Source organism: Diorhabda carinulata, chromosome 11, assembly GCF_026250575.1.
Source record: "Diorhabda carinulata isolate Delta chromosome 11, icDioCari1.1, whole genome shotgun sequence".
In the NCBI taxonomy this organism is placed as follows: Eukaryota; Metazoa; Arthropoda; class Insecta; order Coleoptera; family Chrysomelidae; genus Diorhabda; species Diorhabda carinulata.
In genome coordinates, this window is record NC_079470.1 from 7,416,386 (window position 1) to 7,439,134 (window position 22,749).

The window sequence follows — 22,749 nt, forward strand, 5'->3', positions numbered from 1 at the left end:
AGCTGTAAAGAATTCCATATCATTTTGGAATTGAAAATATTTTATCTTCTGTATAACGAAAATATAAAGTTATTTCATTATTGCGACTGTTTCTCTAACTTTTTTGCTCCATTATTTATTGTTTTGAAAATAGTTTTTTCGGTCTAAGCTAGGCACCAACACATAATTTGTGAATCATTTCAACTTAGAGACCATGTCTAACTAATGATTATAATTAAGAAAAGATTAATTGAAGTATCCCAGTTAGCCCTAGGAATCAGAATAACGACTGAAAGGTAATTAAACCCCTTTAAGGCTGCTTAACATTCTAAATAATACTGGCTTTGGTCATTGTTTACGTTTTATTGTTTTATTGAATCACATATGTATATTCTTTTGTTTTTAATGTTTAATTCTCTTTTGATTTCATTTTAATTAAGTTTCACGCATTTTCTTCTGTAGTGTTTCACACATATCCGATTTTCATGAATAATTTATACGATAATAATTCATCTAGCTCAGGGCAACTTATACAATATGATTATAAGAGATGCAAATTTGGTAAATAACGGTTCTCGTTTTGATGTTATAACAACCGGTCGAATTTGAACCCAATTATTGATCTTTGTCCCTTGTATGAATAGATCCTGTTATTTTCCAAAATTTTAGTGCTACGATACGCCCTATAATATAAAATACTTTAAAATATTGACAATTATATTTTCTGAGTAATACGACTTCTGTCTAGCATACTCATGAAGCTTAATTTATCAAAATTACAAATTAATTTGTGTGAGGGCTGTCTGAAAAGTTCACGGTCCCGCGGAAATTCCTGCCAAATGTTTGACAATCGCATAAGTAATTCGTTGTTAAGAGTGTCATTAAATATCTGTTTTTAAAAGGCAATAAGCCTATACAAATGACAAAACAGAGCTATAACCAGCGATGTAATCAAAAAAGTTCATCAATTGGAATTGGATGACCGTTGGAAAGCTATCCGCGTGTTCACTGCATTTGTTCACTTTGTATCGGAGACCGGATCAACATTTTCCAGGGGGTTTTATTTTTGCGCTAAAATGAGTGGGATTCTTTGGGTATATAATTCCTGGATCCAGCACTACATTTCTCAAATGAAAAAACAGTCAAGATAGTGGATTTCAAAAATGAAACCTGTTCCGAAAAGGGAGTGATTGTTTCATTGACCGGAAAAGTGAGGATAGTCATGGGATGTGTTCATTGAGTATTTTCAAAACGATAGCAATAACAACAGAGTATTACATATTATTGCTTGATATGGAAAAGGAAGAAATTGCGAAAAAACAACCGCGTTTGAAAACAAACAGTTTGAAAACTGGATCAAATGAATAGACTTAACAGGAGAATATACTGAAATTGAAAGGTCGCATATTCAGATAGCCATCTTTTACGAGGTCCGACAAATAAGTAAAAAGACAAATATATTACTTCCAGATCACTGGTTTTCCCTCAGCTGTGTATTTTATAAGTTAATGGTGCTTATCACTGAAATGGAGAAGCCAAATCTCCATCAACACGTCGCTATAAAATTTTGTGCTAATATTATAAACGCACTCATAACATCCTACATTACTACTTGGACTTCCTAATTAGAGAAAGGACTACGATAATCAGAAAACTTCGTAGTAACTTCATCAAATATAAGCACGTTCATCTAATATCCTCAGGAAGAAATCCTGTGTGTCATAGCTATGCTACTACGACACCATCACTGAGTTTAACGATAAAGAAACCCCACTGAGATCAAGAGATTTTTATAGTTTCTCGGAGCTATCTTCCTCAAAATATTTATATTATTATATAAAACTAGTTTCCTCGTGCAGTTTTGTGTGATTCTCAGGGAAGTATAATAATTTTTATACACAACTTTATCGCTCTTTACTCCATAGGGGGTAACATTATCAAAAATCCTTATATACGTCCTCATTACAAATGTGGTATATGGTAATAGTTCACCAATTCTTAATAATCCTCATGAGGGAATAAAATGTCGTCGTTGAAGACAACTTCTGTATCAATTAGAGCTCGTGAGGTGGATTTTGAGCAATAAAGTTATGATCTACAGTTGCTAAATTTGTTGGATTTATTGAGAATAGAATGTACTGTATTTCTTATTCTCACAATTAAGCATAGAACCACCGCTCAGTTTCCAATTCTACACCTATGGCGATTATATGAACAATATGCTTACTAGGTTGCCAGCCATACTCTGACTAAATAAGAATGTTTTTATTTTGCGTCTTTGCATACATCTAAGAGTAGTTGTAAGAAGGTGAGGAGAAAGAAACAAAGAATGTGATTTTGGATGTTACAAATTCGAAAAATTAACACGTGCTGCTGTCTTTTTGTTTAACAACGAATAATGTAATGATTTATTATTTTTGAACCATCACAAATTGATGCTTCATAAATCAGAATCACTTCATACCAAAATTAATACACAATTTTTCAAAATTAAATTAACAAAAGTTCCCACCAATGAACATAAAAGCTGGCGAGGATCGGAAAAACCCTGGAGCTTGGTTAACCAGCTCAACACAACTCTAAAATTTAACAACAGCTCGTAATTATCGTGATTAATTTTCAAAAAGCTTAATAAACTTGATGAATTACGAAAAAACGTACATTGTTATATGACGGTTGATGTAACAATATGTGATTAAAAAACTTTGCTATGTGTGTCAGGTTTCGTTTGTCCAACATGATGGGAATAGAATTATTTTCTAACAATACAAACGTTCATGAAAGGGAAAAACAACGAAGTATTTTACTGTACGATATTCTATTAGTACAAGGGGAGTGCTTAGTAATTTTGTGTTGAAGGTACTCTTGCTATAGTTAAAAATCAAAAAAAAAACTTTGAAAATACGAATTATAGTCAATAATCAGTATATACAAAACAGGAAGCAGACAATGTTTGTAGTATTTTGGAAACAAAATATATTAGTATCCGTATAAAGTAAGTTTAGTGAGAGGTTGATTAGCGATATACCTAACAAAATAATAATCTTTGAGGTTAAAGGTAAATTTACAAACTTTTACGCTCGCGCCTGCGTTCAACATTAATTTAACAGATTACAAAATGTGATTTATGAACACAAACGCCCACACTCGGTTTCCAACGCCTAGCGAACGTAAAGTCGAACGTAATGACAATGAGAGCGTCAGCTCGGACGCGAACGTCAGATTTTATAAATCCACCTTAACGGCTAATGCACCTTTTTTGCCACTGTTTATCAAAACTACTTCGGTCTATGCAATATTATTAACATATTATAATTATCATCGATCGAAGTCGAACTAATAAATATAAAAAACATGAAACACGAACCGTCCTCAATCATCGAGCGATTAGAGATAATAAACATTGGATTTACATTTTTTCTGAGAAACAATCACATAAAACTGCCAAGAAGAAGTTATAGAAATTATTTGAAATCAAGCCAAATTAAAATCCTATATCAACGACAACAATACTGGATTATATTTCCAAGATATCTACTCAAGGCCCAGTGTAGGGACAATAATTATTTATTGTCTTCTTATTCTAATTGGAGGAACCGTAGTTGGCAAGAATCTTCAATTCCGGTGGATGCAATCGACACAAGGCCACTCTATCGACCCAACTAGTGATTAACTTGTTTATTAGACTTCGAAGCTGAATTTTTGAAGGGAGCCACTACTTATGGGAACCAACCTCATTTCTCAAAATCTGTTTTGTCTTTACCAAAGAATTGTTCACAGTCCGTATTTATGTTAGTTTTGTAGATTATCAACTTCAACTCCATCTTCAATCATTTATTGTTATCTTAAATAAATGTGATTATAAACGACCATAAATATCCTTATCTACTGATTTTATAATTCTTTATATAGTTATTATTGTATACGATAAGATTTAGTATTTAAGGCAGTTTTTACACCGATACTGGGTTCTTACGCTAGTCAGATCATAGAAACCAACTGTAACCTTATTTATTCTGAATTTGCTCAATTAATTGTTTTTAACAAAGTTGTGAATTGAGTTACTTAACTCGTGAGAGAAACAACGCCATCTTGCCGTTATCTCAATAATTATTATTTGAGTTTATCAATAAACTACTTTTTATATATTCACAGATGTGTTTGAAGAGGTAATGGAAAATGTCTTGAGCTGTGACCTTGAAAATAGTTGGGCAGAATTAAATAAAGTGAGACCTAAAAAAGTAGTACCAAATCAAAAGTGCTTTTAACTTAGAAGAAAGCTCTGTGTCAAACCACCCTCGTTTATCATTATAAGGGCAATAATTACATCCAAATCTAAATAATATTGGCCTCATGACTAATAAATGTGCAAATATCCCTTTGTATTGATCTGAAATTCAATAAAAAACTTGTCTAGACAGTAGCTTTTTTCGTGTGAAACGACGGTATGTTTTGAAACTCCAAAGTGAATACTATCCGAAATTCGTGAACGTTAAAATACTTCCAAGTTATTATAGGACAGCAATTTTGTTTTGAGTTAGAAATTCCTTATAGCCAGACAATTGGTGGAATTTAAAACGACAAACTCTTGGTGAACACATATTTGATTTTATCTTCTCCTAGGAATTTATATATTAATTATTCAAATACATTTGAGCATTTAATAGTAACTATAAACAAAAATAAGTTAACCGAGTTAATAATTCATTATGATAAATCGGAAAATTGGAATTATTTACGAGCAGACTACCTAGATTACTTTGTTCTTTTGTACAAGCCCATACAACATTTTATATTAATATTATTATTCATATGGGATACATGAACCTGCTCGCTCCTTCCATAATCTAAGGTGAATCACGTATCTGTGGCCTAAAATAATGGCATGCATCAAATGAAAGAGTTCGGATATCGAATAAATAGCTTTTTTGCATTTTTAACATAATAAACATCAAAATATTTTGTAACTATTCATTAGGATTACGAGGATATATTGAAAAATTCTTAGCCTACTATAGAACCAAACAAAATTTCAATGTCAAAATATTTTATTACTCTTCTCCTCTTAATTGGATACATTTTATTACAGCGAACCTGCAACGTCTCTAGACCTTTCAAAAAAAAATTTTTCTTCTTGCTCTGCAAACCAGACCTCCACAGCTTGTATTACCTTTTCGTTGGAAGAAAGTTTACGACCTTTTAAACTTTTTTTCAGTTGAGGAAAGAGATGATAGTCGGATGGAGCCAAATCTGGTGGATAAGGTGGATAAACCCTAAATTACGAATTTTGTGCTTGACATCATGAGATTTGTGTACAGGAGCGTTGTCCTGCAAAATCAAAACTTTGGATAGCTTTTCGCGTCTTTTCACTTGAATTTTTTCCCGTAGAGTGGTCAGTAATGTCGATTAGTAATCTACAGTTATTGTTCTACTCTTATCCAAAAAATTAATCATGATTACTCCATGGCAATCCCAAAAAACTGAAGCAAGAACTTTTCCAGCAGATTTTTGGAACTTCTTAGTTCTTGGAAAACCAGAGTGTTGCCATTCCATCGATTGTTGCTTTGTTTCTGGATCGTAGAAATGTACCCAAGTCTCATCCAGTAACAATTCGGTTTAAGAAGTCTACATCGCTTTCAAATTGAGCACAGATCGAACGAGATGCTTCTACCCTTGCACGCTTTTGGTCAATATTCAAAAATTTGGGGATCCATTTTGCAGCAATTTTTCTTATGTCCAAATTAACGTGTACTATATGATGACTGACATAAAAACTGGCCTTCCCGATCGGTCAGTATCTTCAATGGAAAGTTTATCTCTTTTGAAACTTGCAGTCAAATTTCTCACGGTAGTATACGAAGGACATTGATCATCAAGGGTATTGAGCATATCGTCTTAAATCTGCTTATCTCTTAACCCTTTTAAATACAGGTATGTACTTGCGTAACTGTGGTTTACTTTTTTGACGTCAACTTTACACTTACACTTCTAATAATTTATTGTTCGTTGCTATGGTGATGTAATATTTTGTTTATGCATGGAACTGGTCTAGACTAACTAGATATCAATACATCCTCGTACATGATTCAATTTTCAATTATGGACCTATAACATATTCAGTACGATACGCAAAGGAAAAGAATATACTGTGTAAGAAGACTCTATAACATGAAGATAATAAGGAAAAAAGTTGTATTGTTTTTATGTTGACTCATAAATTTTCCAAGCAATTCTCGTAATATGTTAAACAGCGCTCCACATTTTTTGACTAAAACGTATAGCACGTGCGATGAGCTCACTCTGTTCCCGTCTTAATAGTCATAAGTAACAACATTTATAAAAAATGTGCATAAGGAAAATATATGTGAAGGATAAAGTTGTATAAGAATAAGAAAACAACCAAAAATTCATCAGTGGATGAATTTTGAAGATTATGGCCCATTTTGTAAATAAAAAGAATGGACATCAATTGCGAAATAAAATAAAAATGTTATCACAGCTATAGAGGGTTCACTGATCTATTTTCTGCATACAGTCATTCACATAAAGACTGATAAATGATAGCAATTGATTTACAGCAATCAAATTCTCAATAGCAGTAATTAATTCACTGTGAGTGAATGCTCGCCGAATAAATTAACTTTTTATTAACCTACTCTATCATTGAACACAATTTGTGAGTAATTAATTCAGTGTTAATGAATAGAATTGTGCAACAATAAACCCCGTCTGTATTCTAAGCATTAGATTCAATTTTCAGCATCGGGAGAAGAAGATAACTCTATTTTAGGATGTATGTATACGGCCTTCTCTAATTTGTCTAATTCTGTATCAACATTAATTAATCAGAGAATCTGATTCTCACGGTGCGGTGGGAACAATTCTCAAATGTTCATCATACGCTAACAGCTTGAGCCTAATCCGTTGAATGGATTTCCTTTTCCCAGAGGCATTGAAATGAAGAGTTCATAAGTAGGAAGTATTTATAAGGAATCGTAATCAAAGGATTCCGCATCTTCTCAAACTATATACGGACAGATGACACGCTTATTATCTGCGCCTCATTAATGTTTTTATTCTTGGGATTAGAAATATTTTTAGTTTGTATTCAGATCCGGTGTTCATTTGCTGATTTTTTTTTATAAAATTCTTCACTTGTCTGTTTCATCTTACCTTATGATTTGTTTTTTACTTATTTTATAATCTAATTGAGTCGGAAATTGGCAAACGAAACAAGAATTTAGAGAAGATATACAGATTCAGCTGTGTAAACTATAACAATAACTCAATATTTTAGGAAAGTACAGTTGATGAAACAAATTAAGAATAATTGCGGTTATCTGGAAATGTTGCTGTTTTAACACGTTGAGCCCCGGTGCGGTCCGTATGCCCGCAACAGAACTTTCCCCACAACCCAGATCGGTCCTATGGACCGCACGACGTATTTTATTTCAAACCTCCTCCACATGTTTTACAATTTGGTTGGACCGTCCTGAGTTCTAGAAACATTACGTCACACTTGGTCCATTTGATTTTTTTTCATGATCCATTATAAAACATAAAACCTCACATTTCATTTTTTTTTCGTTTTTTTTTAGCATTATTCAAATAAGACTCATTAAAATTGTTAATTTGTGCTATCTTTACATTAACTGTACATGAAATAACAATAAATTGTTGTTACAACCACAAGTATTGACGTTTTTCCGCAAAACACAGAATACAAAAATGTGATTTTCCAAAACAAACACTTCAACAAGTAATCACTTTTTACTTTTTACTATTTTTTATTATTTTTTCTCACAAAACTTTACACAATATCTTCTGACTTTGTGACTTGGATCTTATTTCTTCACTAGGCAATGAATTTTTTTTGGTTTGGTGTCTCTGACCTAACCTAACCACTCTGGGCCTTAGGGAAAGTTTTAGCCTATGGACCGCACAGAAAACATAATTTTTTCGCATTTCTTATTTCAAACAAATGGAGTGTAAAAACAAAAAAATTGTCTCCAGGGGAAAGTTTATAAATATCAATGTAATGTCAATTTTTGTTGATATAATGTTATATTATGTTTACTATTGTTCTGTAATAGGAAATCAACAAAAAAGCATCAGTAGGACCTAGAACCAAAACTGATTTCAATATTTTCTTTTTATTTAATATTTAATTTCAATTAGTTTTCAAGCAATTTATTAAAAATAGAGTTATTGAAGGAATTGATAATAAAATTTAATTGGAATTGTTTACAAATATAATGAAACAAACTCCATGGAACTCATTTTCGTAGGAAAGTTCTCCAATATCCGCTAAATCGGAATACTAATTATGTTCGCTGCTATCGGTATCTGAATATTTACCAGAATCACCATTCGCACTTATTATCAACTCTTCAACAATATTATCAATCATTGGTTTGATTTAAAGCTCATATCAATTTTCATTGGATTTAAATCAATATGGGAGAGGGAATGTTAATATGCTGAGACGCTTAGAGCTTAGAGGTAAAAAGATTATGAATTTCATGAATCTTGTAGTCTTGTATCTATCTATGAACTTTTAAGAGGGCATATGACTCTGGTTTGTTTATTTTTTTGTCAAATGAAATGATTTCGAGCCACAACCATTCCTGCAAAATGATTTTTCTTGTTGCAGACACTGGTAATGTCTCTTTCAATTGAATAACTACACTTACCGTTCGTAAATTAGGTTTTAATTTTTCAGCTATCAATTTTTTGAATTTACCATAATTAATATTATTGTGATTAGCGTCACTTCTACTGTTTGAAATATGAATTAGGTACGAAACGAAACTTGTTTCACCTCCAGCTTTAGCTATTGTAAGATGAATGTCTTTAGAAATCGTATGTCGCCCGTTGATTGAATTATAGTCTTTGAAATCTCTAGAACAATGATCAATGTAAGTTTCAAGTTTCATCTATGTAAACAATAGGAAACTTTCCTTATCTATATAACTGCGTTTATAACTGCGTCATAAAAATGTATTTTTAAATGATTTGCTGTTCCATTACGATTGGACGTTTATTTTTCATTTTACACCAACGATACCCAATTTTATGAATATATTTCCATGACCGCCCATTTTTTGGCAGTTTTTTTTTGGGATGACTTCAAAGTTGCGCTTTGAAGGAGATCACTTTTCTGTAATATGGAAGTTTATGATTATTTTGCCTGAAAGACCACGATTATCTTCTAAAGCCCAATTGGCAATTTTCTTTTCCTCTTTTTATTAGGTGTTTAAAACATTCACGAACCAAATAAAACCTCACTTTGATACAAAGAAAAGATTAAAAAATTTACGAAAGTTATTTTAAGTTTGTTTCCCTCCTGTTTAGAATATTGATCAATTTATTTTCAAGTTGTAAGTATACATAATTTGATATTTACAAAAATTTTGAGCCTAGAAGCATAAATGATAATGGATTATGTAATACAATCCTGTCTATATAACCAAGACATACGAAGAAGAGCTTCTATTCCTTATTATGGTTAATAAACGATGGGAGCTGAAAGAAGCGTGTTGCTGAGGATAGATTGAATTTGTAATAGAATACATAATTTTACGTACATAATTCACACCATATTAGCAGACACTGCTACTTACAGTTGATATGTTTATTTTGTAATCTGTATTGGATAGTTCAGACTCTCGTTTACTTGTTTATTGTGTTCCTTAATTAACTTTTTACAAATTTTAAACATTGAAAGACTTCTTTTCTTGTCTAAGATACGAATCATTGAATTAAAAGTATCATAAGAAAGCAATAGACACTATATTGATTGACAAAATGGCTGTTGCATTTCGGGGATGCTTTACCATAGGCGTGTTATGTAAAAAATGTCTTTCAAATATAATCAAATCAATATATTTCCAAGTCTCACAGTTTTATCAATTTTTTTTTAATAAAAGAAGGTTATGGTTTTCCAATAAAGTTATGTAGAAACATTTTGTGTATTTAAATATATTATTAACTTTTATTATTATGTTTTCTTCGATTTTTATGTTTTTATAATTGTTGTTTGTTAGCGGATTGAAACGGAGTTTTAACTTCTCCAGAAAATGCATAAAGAAATGCCCACACTGACCTTAGATTTAGAATTTGTGGAAAGTATTAAGTTTATTGGTATTATCTTCATAAAAAACTTATATGGAAACAACACATTAAACACCTCGAGATAGTCTGCCAAAACGGCATTAATTTATTGAAAACAATAACCAGCCATAAACTCTTCGAGTCTGATAAATCTATATAAGACACTTGAAATTCGTTCACAACTAAAATTATGTATGTAGATGTTGGGTCCCCCTTTTTTGCTGCGCTACTGGAGAGCCCAAAGTTCACAGCTGATCTGTTAACCCCTCTACGTTCGAAATGTAAGATGGCTGTGGCTGCAATAGATCTTCGTTTCCTATTTCATACGCTGACAGTTTTAGTGTTCTGGAATTCCGTAGTTTTTCACACTTCGAGAGAGTGTGGATAGAGATTTCGTCCTCTGTGCAACAAAATCTGCATGCCTTACCAACTGCTAAATCTAGTGTCTTTAGATGTCTATTAAGACAAAATGAGTCATACTTGGATGCTTGAGACGCCTTGTTGAAAAAGTACACTATAAGAGTAACAAGTAAAGTATCCTTATCAACTTTGTTCATAAAAGTAAAAAGTTAGAAAAATAGGTTTTTTATTTTATGAATTCTGTCCTATTAGGTTCACTGTGGAATCTAATAGAATCTCAATTTTAAGTTAGTATTAATCATTTAATTGCGCTCATTCTGATTACGAATTTTGTTTTGCATGGAATTTAGGTAAAAACACAAGACATTTAGTGAATTCTTCAGATTTTATAGATAGTAATCCAAATCCGAGCTCATTAAAAGGGATGGTCACAAGTGAGACTTGACCAGAAGAGACTGTAACAACTCAGATTATAAGTAACAGGTCTAAAGGATGTGTCCCCAAAAACTAATAATCTTTATCAAATTTTACAAGACTTAAAGGACCAACGTTTGGAGCAAAGAAAACAGTTTGAGATTTTAAGTTGAACATATGAAGAAAACGGAACAGCAGAGAGATAGGTTGATCAATGTTTTCTAATCTTTTTTGTCTAGAAAAAGGAAATGACAATCAGATCCAGACTCTGAATAATTAGTATTTCATATAGTTATTTTTGTTATTTTAATAAAGTTATTCGTATCATTTTTTGTTTCTTTCTTCAGTTAGTCATTGTTTTTATAAGTATTATGTTATAAGATAATTAGACAGATTTGATAAGTTTTCCATGACTAGAAACTTTTCAAAGATATAGTATGTTTATTCACAGATATTTTTTTTTGTAATATTCATTTTTGTATCCATTTTAAAAGTTACTTCAGCTGTTCATTATTCATATAAGAAGTGTGTTTCAGATTCATTGAATGATATCTAGTGTTAGGGATCCAAAATACACCATAAAAATAAAGAAGCACTTATTTGGAAATAAATAATAAAAAATCGTAAAGGTTCACATTAAAAATTGTCCGCTATTAGATCTCTCTTGATCCTACCACCTTGCTAGACTTCTAGATAATTTGTTTGTCTATCATTCTTATCTATAGTAACCTTTTCTTCCCATAGATCTTTATATTTATTGAACAAATGTCTGAAATCTTACAGATAGTTGAGTAGGTGATAATTCTCATTTTGAAGGGATACTACAATTTGTTTGTTTAGTTCCTCAAAGCAATAGACATTAAAGTCTTCATATTCAGCTGTTGTCGTGAATCAGGTCCTTAAGTAAAAAGCCCAACATACTATGACACATATTGCATCTACACTAAGGAAAATAGTGGCATATAACCCTAGTGTATTCAAGCAAAAGTTGGTTATCACTGTGTTACTTCCAAATTACTAAAACCAGTGATAATACCTACTATAACCGCGGTCATTTCTAGTCATTCGTTTGAAATTCTTCTAGTTTTACACAAATATGGTCTTTTGAAGTTTTTTGTCGATATTTACAAATATAGGGTATCTGAGGTATGATAATTATAAGCTTGAATAATCATAATTCTTAAGCAATTGCGATTTCAACAAAAATATATATGCCTAAAATATTATGAATTCTAATTTAATAAAATTTTTTCCAATCCTTCCAATACAAATTGAAATTTTAAAATATTCGTGATGAGTGCTCGTAAAAATGAAATTTTTTTAGACAAATCGCTAAATTATGACTTTATAAAATTGTTTTTATCATCCCTTAACCTCTAGCCACCCTAACTTTCTTAGTTGCAGTAATAACAAAAAAGATATTAAAGGACCACTTTACTGTAAAACAAATAATCTGCAATTTTTATTCAACGTTTTTTCTCCTAACTTCTACCGTTTCTACAAAATTAACGACAAATTCTTAACATATATATTTGGCACACTTCAAAGTAGCTTATATTGAAATTCCAGGAGCTCGCCCCAAATTGGCCTTTTAGGACCCATTTTCTTAGACTATACGTCTGTAACGCCACTCAAAATAAACCTACCTGGCTTTTTCCTAGTTGTACGATCTTTTTATCTTTGAGTAAAATTGGAAATTCAATCGAATTCTGATATTTCAAAATAGTTTTAGAAGAATTGATATCACTTATGTTTCACAGGCACTGTACATGAAATTCTTAACATATCGAAGTGCTTTCTTGAACAGATATTGGTGAATATATTTGGTATTTCTTCTCCAAGTGCCTGTTAACAATGACTTGATTGTTTTCAGAACATCGATATCGGTGTTTAAAAGTTTCTTCTGAATATATATTGCTGTCAATTACAATAGGAATTCTTTTATGATAAATTATACAATGAGAAGTTTCATAATTTTCTTTTCTTGGAGAAAACTTCTTAGTATTTATGATGAATAGTTGTCATAAGGAATATATATTTTCATGCAACGTCACCACCATTTAAAACAAAATTATGTGCAAAAATTCTTTGATCAATTTTTGAGCTAGAAAAGCTGGTCTTACAGTTATACTTTCAATGAATGAATTAGTTTTTGAGGCATGGCCTAGAGTATTTAGTTCTACGTATTCTACTGATGTTGCACGGTAATTTGTTGACCCATATGGATATGCAAATCAGTTGTCAGGGAGTTTGAAACATGCTTTATAACTTTCATGCATTACTTAATTAAAAATCAAAGTTCAGTAAATACATTAGATTAAAATTTAAAAATTTATTAAAAATCAATAATCAACTAATTTATTGGCAGCACAGTAAACTTAAAAGTTTGTAGGCTGTCATAGAAACATTTTTTCCCTTGCATTTGATTTTATCATTTAGTCTTGTTTCCAACGAAGGGGTTATACAATTTTTATAGTACGATTTAAATTGAGCCTCAAAATAGATTTCAAGTACCTCTGCATCGGCGTAATATATCTCTCCAGCGAGTATTCTCTTGGAGACAGAGAACAGAAAAAAATCGCTGGAGACAAGATCTGAATTATAGAGTGGAAGCGTAAGCAATTCGAAGTTAAATTCATTTATTTTTACGATCGCTGATATTGATTTGCGACACGGTGCATTGTCTAAGTGAAACGGCAATTTCTGTATCTTCGAAGGTGGCCGTTTTTCCAGGATTCCGTCATTCAAATGCCAATAACGCTATGTGATAGTCATGGATTTTCATTTCCAAGATAGTCGATGAATAGTATAAATCGGGTTTATTGCGATTATTTTTGATCGATTGTGGGCACGCCCGTTTTGAATAAAGTTTTCGCATACCCAAATATTTATTCACGATATGTTACATCCAGCTTCACTTCACGGTTAACCTATATTATATTGTCGATTTTTTTGTTGTTCTCTTCGGTGATAGCCTCTTTAGTGCGTCCACTGCGTGAATAATCCTGGGTGCTCATTTCGCCTTGGCAAGCCACTTCTCAAGTGGGCTAAAATCTGAGTAATGTTTATCCTTGTCCAGCCTTGGCTTCAATAGTATTTTGTTCTGTCAAGAAGCAATGCTTTATTCATTTTTTCAAACCAACCAAACTTGTTTCACGGAAAATGGATAACTCACGAACTGATATTTGAAATTTCATATCTTTTGAAGGTTAGAGATAATACTATTAGCGCCATCCATGTGTCAGCCTACGAACTTTTTAGCTCAACTAATAGCAGATTCATTTTAATAACACAGTTTCACTAATTCAACAATTATGAATGAGTATTGTGAAAAACTTGTTTCAGTTTCAAAATAGTTTGATAAAAAAACAGGATTGTATTGATAACTAAAGCATCTTCAAAATGATGCATTACTTATAATTTTATATTCTTAATCGGTGTTGCTGGGCGGTATATATGTAGATAAAAACGAAGCATTACTCTAAAATTTTATTAAAGCTCGAAATATTTGTGGATGCAAAATTTACTCAAGTCACCCGATATATTATGATACACTCCCTTGTACATGTCGTTAATCTCGTAAGCAAAATATGAATACAAAAATGATTGAAGTATGCTAAAGAAGATAGCTGAAATCCCAAGAAAAATGTATCACGAAATGAGGAATAATCTTGAGGTATGTAATTTCCCGGTTCTAAGTTATATACTTAAAATGCGGGAAGAGGTTTAAACTCTTTAGAAAGGAATCCAAGTTTGAAAGTAAATCCTATTGTTCAAAGTGAAATATATATAATTTTGAGATGGAATTTTTTGAATTTAAAGCGATCGATATTTTAAACGTTTCACGTTTTACCCCATTACTTTTAATGAAAGAGAATCATGAAAAATAGCAATTAATAATCCTAAAATGGTCGTTTGATAAATAAAATACGTCCAAAAATCTGAAAATCGTAATATAACAGTTTTCCATATTTCTTCACTTTCTGATGTAATGGAAAAACAGTATGAAAAAAATAAAGGGATATTAAACACTTAATAACAGAAGGTTATATTTCATGTTAAGAAAATGGGATGTAATTAACAAATATTATTATTGTCGATAAACTCTGCTTCTCTTCTCGTGAAATATCGAGAAAATTTTTCATCAAACTCACGTTTTTAAAGGAAAAACTATTAATGTTCGTGCATGTAGCCAAAAATTCAGTTGTTTTTTCAAAGAGAGAGAAAGACTTTGAAATATATTACAGGGCATATATACTTACTTGCATTGCAGAAACTCTTTCTCTTACGGCTTGGATAAAATCGTCATGTCCAGCTATTAAACTTGTTACGACTGAAAATTGGTGCCATTTGTACCTGTAAAAATATGAAAATAAAACCATATACAATGTGTACAACGCCTCTCGCGCAGGTATAACTTAAATAAAATGATAATTTTTTAGTTTCTATAGCTTTGGCTACGCTGTTGTACTCGAAAAATAATGTATTTTTTAGGACATGAACATCTACTTGATTTTTAATACACTCATAGAATGTAAACACAGTTTGTATGAGCTTGTCAGGTTAATACACAAATACATTCAAGTTTATAGATCTACCAAATATTTGAAAAAAAAATTTTGAGCTGCGTAGAGTGTATAAAAAATATTTTTATACAAAAAGCAAGCACAAGAGGGTGAACGTTTTAACAGTAGAGTGGTGGAGATGCCTGTGGATATTCATCTTGAATTTCTGTAGGTTGTAGTGCTCGAAAAAGACGTGTCTTAGTCGCTGATTCCACAGGCTTGCACTTCTCCGAAGAAATGAGTCCCGATGATTGAAGTTCTGAACGTCTGCAGGTAAACTTGTTCATGAGTCACGTCTGCCTGTCGAATAGATTTTGCAAAAACTGCTCTAGACGGAATTATGTTAGACAGCTCGAAAGAGCATGTGCCGTGGTAGTATCGGTAAAACAGATTCAGGTCGGCGACCTTTTTTCTATGTTCTAAGCAGACCAAATTTCTAGTTGACTCTATATAAGTCGAACTGCTCTCTTCTGACCAAATCCTGAGCTGCTGCGCCTGCCTTCTTTGTAAAAATAGCAGACTGGGTCTTTGCTGCATTAAACTCAATCAGATTGCTTCCACCCCATTCCAAATTCTTTCAAAATCGGTATTGATGGTGGTAATTTTTGGTAATTACGGATTTGGACAGTAGCCGAGTTCATTGGAGCGGTTGATTTGAACGACGACATCAGTGTGCTATGGTCGGCGAAGCTATAGATCGGGTTTGCAGTTTTGTCTAGTAGATCGTTGATGTACAGGAAAAAGAGAGTAGATGACAAGATGCATCTCTGAAGAACACTAACGTTGACCTCAAACTTTTCTGAGGTGTGACAATTGATAGCGACTTAAATGGATTGGTCTTTGAAAAAGTTACTGAGCTAGCCGATAAGTGAGGACGACAAACAGTACGATCCTGATTTAGTTAGATTGTTGTTATGCCAAAACCAGTCAAAAGCCTTCTATATGTCAAGTGTAGTTCATTTGGATTCCCTATATTTCTCTATAGCTCCAATCCATACGATAATGACATAGGTCAGTAGGTCTCCGGTTGATCTATGTTCACGGAAACCGTATTGATGGTCGCTTATGATGTTAAACGCCAAATGCTTTGCTAATAAAATTAAAAGGACGTTTATTAATTTTGATCCATGTTCATTAATTTACTTAATTGAGAACTGCTACTTAAACCCATCTAATAGTAGTGCACAAAAAAACAAAATTAAGTATGGATCCAATTAGGAGCCAAATTTTTGCTAGGATACAAATGGAACTAATTTTTCAATCAACCCTAGTAAAATATTGTCCTATTTATGAGCAGAATAAATGCAACTACACACGTTCTTCCTAATACTTTCCAATAAAATACAGTAGCTGGGAGTCATGCTGGCTTAGATATATGTTTGAAACAATCATGTAAAAAAATATTCTCAAGAGCGTTTGCGAGACATTGTTTTGTGGCCAAAAATTGAAAAAACATCCCAGAAAAATAAAGGAAAGTCTGATCTGTTTGGGAAGGAGTCATGTTAACATGCCCCACTTCAACAACAGAGCCGCTGCTAAACCCGACTCCTCTCCATTATATAGACATTCAACGGCGACAAGCTAATTCAGATAAAGAATTGGAGCTAGGAAATCCGACTGAATCCTGAGGATTCTAGAATCGATAAATCTAAAGAGCAGTAACAAAACAATAAACCAAATGTATACATTGATAGACAAAAAGATTTCATTCGAAATAGTAATTGAAGACGGCCAGTAACGGGTGACACTAATCTGGATACAAGGCCACCATGATGAACCTGACAATGAGAAAGCAGACAGTTTTGCCAAAAAGGAGCAATGAATCCATATTTTGGTTAGAGTCCTATTGTGGCCTCATGAAACGTCACATCAACAATAACCTAAATGGATGGCTAAATGATCAGAGACTTCTGGAGAAACACTCCAAACGCAAGACAGTCCAAAAGTAACAAAACTAGGTCTGCAACGAAGTCTAAGGAATCAATCAAGTTATCCAGAAACAGTATTATTCTTGCAACTAATCTGCTAATATCTTGCCCAGCAAAAGGCAGAGGAGGGGGAAGGATACTTCCAAAACCAATCTATCTGATCTATTTATGGATCCAGGTATACTATTAGCCCGGTGAAATTGAGAAAACCACATGAATTATTCCAAATACGAAATATGAAGTCCCTAATCGGAAATATATACATCCTCAATTCCTAAATTTTTTAATTTCGCTTAAATTTCCGATGCATGTTGCAATCAGAGCTTAGGGCGTTTGAAATTTAGTCTTCTACACTCATGTCTTTTTTATTTCTACTCATACAAACAAATTGTTAGCATGAGAATTCTAGAAAATTTTTTATGCCCAACAAACTAGATTTCCAAAAAATTAAATATTTCAATTTCAAAATCTAATAAAAAAAAAATGGTTTATTTATGAGGCAAGTGCAGTAAAAATAACAAATCTAACAAAATTTTGAATATTCAGAATGGCGGTAACGTAATACATTTCATATTGTTTTCAATCGCTGATCATTTCATGAATAATTACAATCTGTTGCGGTGTTGCCCCTACCATGACGCCTACTGCTGTGTAGGTAATTTTGTTGTGCCTGCTAAGAACAATTGCCTTTTTCCTATTTCCATACATATTCCGTGGAGCAATGAAGTTGAAAAATGAATTAATTAACAGATTCGAATTAACAACAAAAACAATTCAAAATCCCTTATTATTCTATTACTACCTGGTGGACTTTGTGGTTTTTCGAAGCCTACTTTTCTATAATTCAACACGAAAGTTGAAATTGAGTTTTCAATAATAAGTATCTGAAATTTTTTATAATATATTTCATAAAACGTCTCCGAAAACAATTTTTTAATCCAACTCAATAATTGTTTCTAGTATAGTTCATTTATAAAAAATATTGGAAACTCAATATATTTTTATTGCGTGGTCAATAAAATCGTTGTACTTATACTAGAATTATCAACATAAAATTTCAAAACCCATAAAAAATAATACCTTATAAAATGTGAAATGGGCTAGTAACGATGTATTACTGTGATTTTTAACTTGAAGTATGAAAAGAAATGGCTACTAATTGGCAATATTTGAAAAATCATTACAACACAATTATTTTTAAATTTTTAACATATTTGAAATATGGAATGAAAAGTCTAATAATGCGAATGGCGATAGATATATTCAATATATATATATTTAAAAGTGGTTTACTGAACTCAAACTTGACATTAATTTATAGTAAGTATATATATTCAAAATATACCTAGTTATGGACTTTTTAAGTCAAATTTGATTATATTGCATTATATTACATATCTATTTGTTCGTAACAACGTCAGATCAAAAAATACTCTGCTCTAGCGTGTTGCTGAAAATTAAAAAGCCGGTGACTAGTAATGATAAAGACAAATAGGGTGATCCTTGTGGCGAGAGTAAAAGACTAATGAATGCTAAACACTAGTCTTGCATGATGGTGTGAAAATGTGGAATGACATATGTCTCCACTACTATCTGAACTGAGCGCTTGGCTATTGAGTTGCTAATGATTATCTGCTCCATACCCAATAGTACTCATATTTTACTCCCATTGTCTATGAAAACCGAAATATAGAGAGTAATTTGCTTTAAATTTTTTTCTATAATGGAATAGCTCTGGAGAAATTCAATTAAGTACTGACCTTTCTAGAATACTCAGCATAGCAGCTGTTTGATGTTCCAACGATGGTGCCAATTGTAACATCAAAGAAGACTGTTGAGACGCTCTACGTTCTAAACCAGAGTTATCAGCATTCCAAGCGATCACTGGTATTCCAAGATAACCGGCTAATTGCAAAAAGTATTGAGCTGAAGCAGTACTCCTTCCATACTGCTCATAGTTCATCAAGTAAAGGATAGCGGAGACGTTGTAGGAGAGGAATTCTTTGCAGAGAGATTTGAGAATGGCTAAAAAAGAAGTATTTGTTTTATTTTTTGTACTACAATTTATTTCTGCTTTGAAATTATTCGAATTATCGATAAATATACAGTTATCAGAAAATTCATTTAATAATCGCAATGAACGATCCACACTCACCAATGAAACTGTTTGGCATGGTTCTAGAGATTTAATCATATGAAAAAATATCATTTTGAATGGTAGAGCAAATATGTTGGTATACAATCACTCAATAAGTCGTGTGTAACTAATTAAGAAGGACATACAAAAATTAATTTTATTCATCAATGTAATCTCCTTCAAGAGCAATGCAATTTCTTACCGGCAAACATTTTTTTCAGATCAGCGAATATACAGTAGTCACTAGCGGCCAGATCTGGACTATACGGTGGATGAGGAAGCAATTCGAAGTGTAATTCGTTCAATTTAACCATTGTCTTTCCCTTTCGGGAAAGACAATGCACTTTTCAAATACTGAACCAATAACCTTCCCAGCTGACTATTGTAGCTTCAAGTGAGGAATCCATCCAAAAATCAGATTTATTACGTGTAAACATGGCCAAACACTGCTCTGAATAATCAACACGTTGTTGTTTTTGATCGACTGTGAGTTGTTCAGGCATAATTGTAAACAAATTACTATCTGATATCTTCACTGCCTCAGTTATCCCAAGTAATTTGAATTCTGGCTTAGATATAACCAATTTGTGGACTTTTTTGATGTTTTCTGGAGTAACCAGAACGTTCAACATCATCGGTGCCTGTACGATCACGTTCAAATTCATCAAACCAATAACAAATGATTCTTTTCAATGGACCCAGGTCCAAACAAATTAACAAACTAAATTGTTTTGAATCCATTGTTTTTATAAATAACTCCACTCCACTTTTTTCTGATTAATCAAAATTTTATGAAACTTTTGAAAGTTGGTACTTCATAAACATCATATGGATTTGACAATGGCAGTGCCGACTTGTTGAGTGAAATAACACTAAATTAATGTACTGAATAATTTTAATTTCGGAAATTCCGGACCATAATTTATTTACTAATTATAAACTGCATTTCAATAAGTTATCCATAGCTTCACTAAAATTGTGTGGAAATATTTATGCATGGATATATCTCCATTATTTTAGTTGGAGAAATTATATTTCTTGTGTTTGCAAAAGTTAAGTCTTGAATCAATATTTACAGTGAGAGCCTTTAGAAGAAAATCGAGAATATCGAGAACTTTACATATTTTAGGGGTAATATGTACTCTTACTTAAATGTTAATAGATGTTGAGAAACATTATCTCATTTGAAGGCAGCCTCACGAAACTTGATTGAAAAAAACTGAAACCATTAGGCGAACTTGAAATGAGTTGATGTATAGAGTATGGAAAACAAATCATTATAGGTCAAACAAATTACTACCAACACAATTTCTCATACAAAACCACAAGCTAACTACTCAAAATTCTGTTTTTACTCAAATCAACTTACTAATTATAATGACAATAATACATATAAATACTATAAACATGAACAAGAAAAGAAGAAAATTAATTCAAATTTAAAATTCTGAAAAATAAATGGTGTAGCATGGTTTATAATGAAATTGTGGAGCCTTTACAGTAAAACAATAAGCATAGTTAGAAAAAATATGCAAATGTCTTATGCTGCAAATTTGTCACAAATGATTTGATATCAAGGCAAAATATCCTTGGATAAGGTATAATAATAATATAAGGTATAATAAATTAAGTTCACGACCGTCAAATATTATGAAATTAACATCGTTCGGTACTTTATTTTTTGTCTCTTTTGAAAGAAAAATTTACCATAATGATAACAGCGTCTATTTCTTAGTGCTATAATGATAATATTCTTATAAATTCTTGTCTAAAGAATGATGAAAAGCATCAAAGAACTTACACCGAAAAACAAAAGTAGTGCATTTTACTAGTTCACATATTCTTAGTAACCCTGGTAAGAAATGAAAATGTCATCAAAGATGTTGTTCCACGAATAGTATATGGCTTTAATGAAGCTAATTCAGTGCTAACATTGAACTTCGACTAGAATATTCACGTATTGAGACATACCAAGACTCAACAGAAATTTAGTGTTTTCGGAGAAACTTAAATATAGTTGAATTGTGAAATGTCTGATAATCTTTACCTGAGAGAAAAATGAGTAATTATTCTTCATAAAAATGGTTTTGTACCAAATACATTGCTTTCATTCACTAAACACATTTCTCTATGGTGTTTACCATTATTTAAAAACAGTTCATCGATAAGCTCATAAATATTATGATAAATTCACTAATTGTTATATATAACAAATTTTATTCTTGCCGAATATCAAAACAAAGACTCAATACGAATTTTAAAAGAGATGAGATAATTTTCTTTAACTTTTCACTTCTTAGACCGTTCCATATGGTTTTCGTCATTATTTGTCTCCATTTTAGTTCTCTCTCTTATGAAAATCCGTCAAAATAATGTAATCAAAAATTAAATTTTCAACCTACATTGGTCTTTACCAAAATGGGACTTCAGACTGCAATTGGCGTAATTATATCAATGTAAAAACAGTTTCCTATTTAGATTTTATTTATATTTATAAGTCGTTTATCATCTATGTTTACATATTTACAGAAAACCCCATTTTTGTACTAAGTACGATGCCTTGACTTGAACCCCACTCACAAGGGGGTTGCGGGTGAGTTGAATTAAAAAAATTCACGTTTTTAATTTATCGCTCTTAGAGATCCAAGACTTTGTTAATATATTCTTTCTGGCATAATAAAATTTTCCAGAAACGAATTTTCGAAATGACACCCACGCAGAGTAGCGCTGGGATGTTAAGAATACAAGAAATTTTTTACTTCAAACTATTGCTCCTATGAAATTGAAACAAATATTGTTTTTATGATCCTAAGGTCGACTAAAACCGAATTTTACCAAATTCCGCCTACTCGGCAAATTACGGGGGAGCTTACGTCTGTCGCTCTTATAGGTCCGAGACTTGGTTAGGATATTTTTTTGGTATAATAATAATTAACTAAAAATGAATTTTAAAAAATCATATCCACATAGAGCGGGGGGTTAAGAACTAAAGAAATTTTCAACTTCAAATCTGTTGTTCCTATATATTTGAAACATGGTGAAATATTCTTTTTATGATCCTAAAGTTGACTCAAAATGAATCAAAAAACATAACAAAATTGGTAAAAATAATATCTGCAATGTTGGAAGTTACCTGGAGCAAGTATTGAAATGAATTGAGCCTATGCAAACCATCTATCTATATAGTATTGATATATAGTTATATTATTGCATTGGGTGACAACATTTTGATACTTTTCAATTCATTTTCTCT

General features: G+C 31.9%; 1 protein-coding gene across 4 annotated transcripts in view; it reads right to left on the minus strand.

Moving 5' to 3' along the window:
- The window catches only part of LOC130899455 (glutamate receptor ionotropic, NMDA 2B), a 216,533-nt gene that overhangs the window by 70,290 nt on the left and 123,494 nt on the right, over positions 1-22,749 (minus strand). For all 4 annotated transcript variants that reach the window (XM_057809403.1, XM_057809405.1, XM_057809402.1 and 1 more), the window contains 2 exons: positions 19,120-19,384; positions 15,129-15,222 (listed from right to left, as the gene is read on the minus strand). In XM_057809403.1, coding sequence (XP_057665386.1) covers positions 15,129-15,222; positions 19,120-19,384 — 359 coding nt within the window. The remainder of the gene's footprint in view (positions 1-15,128; positions 15,223-19,119; positions 19,385-22,749) is intronic.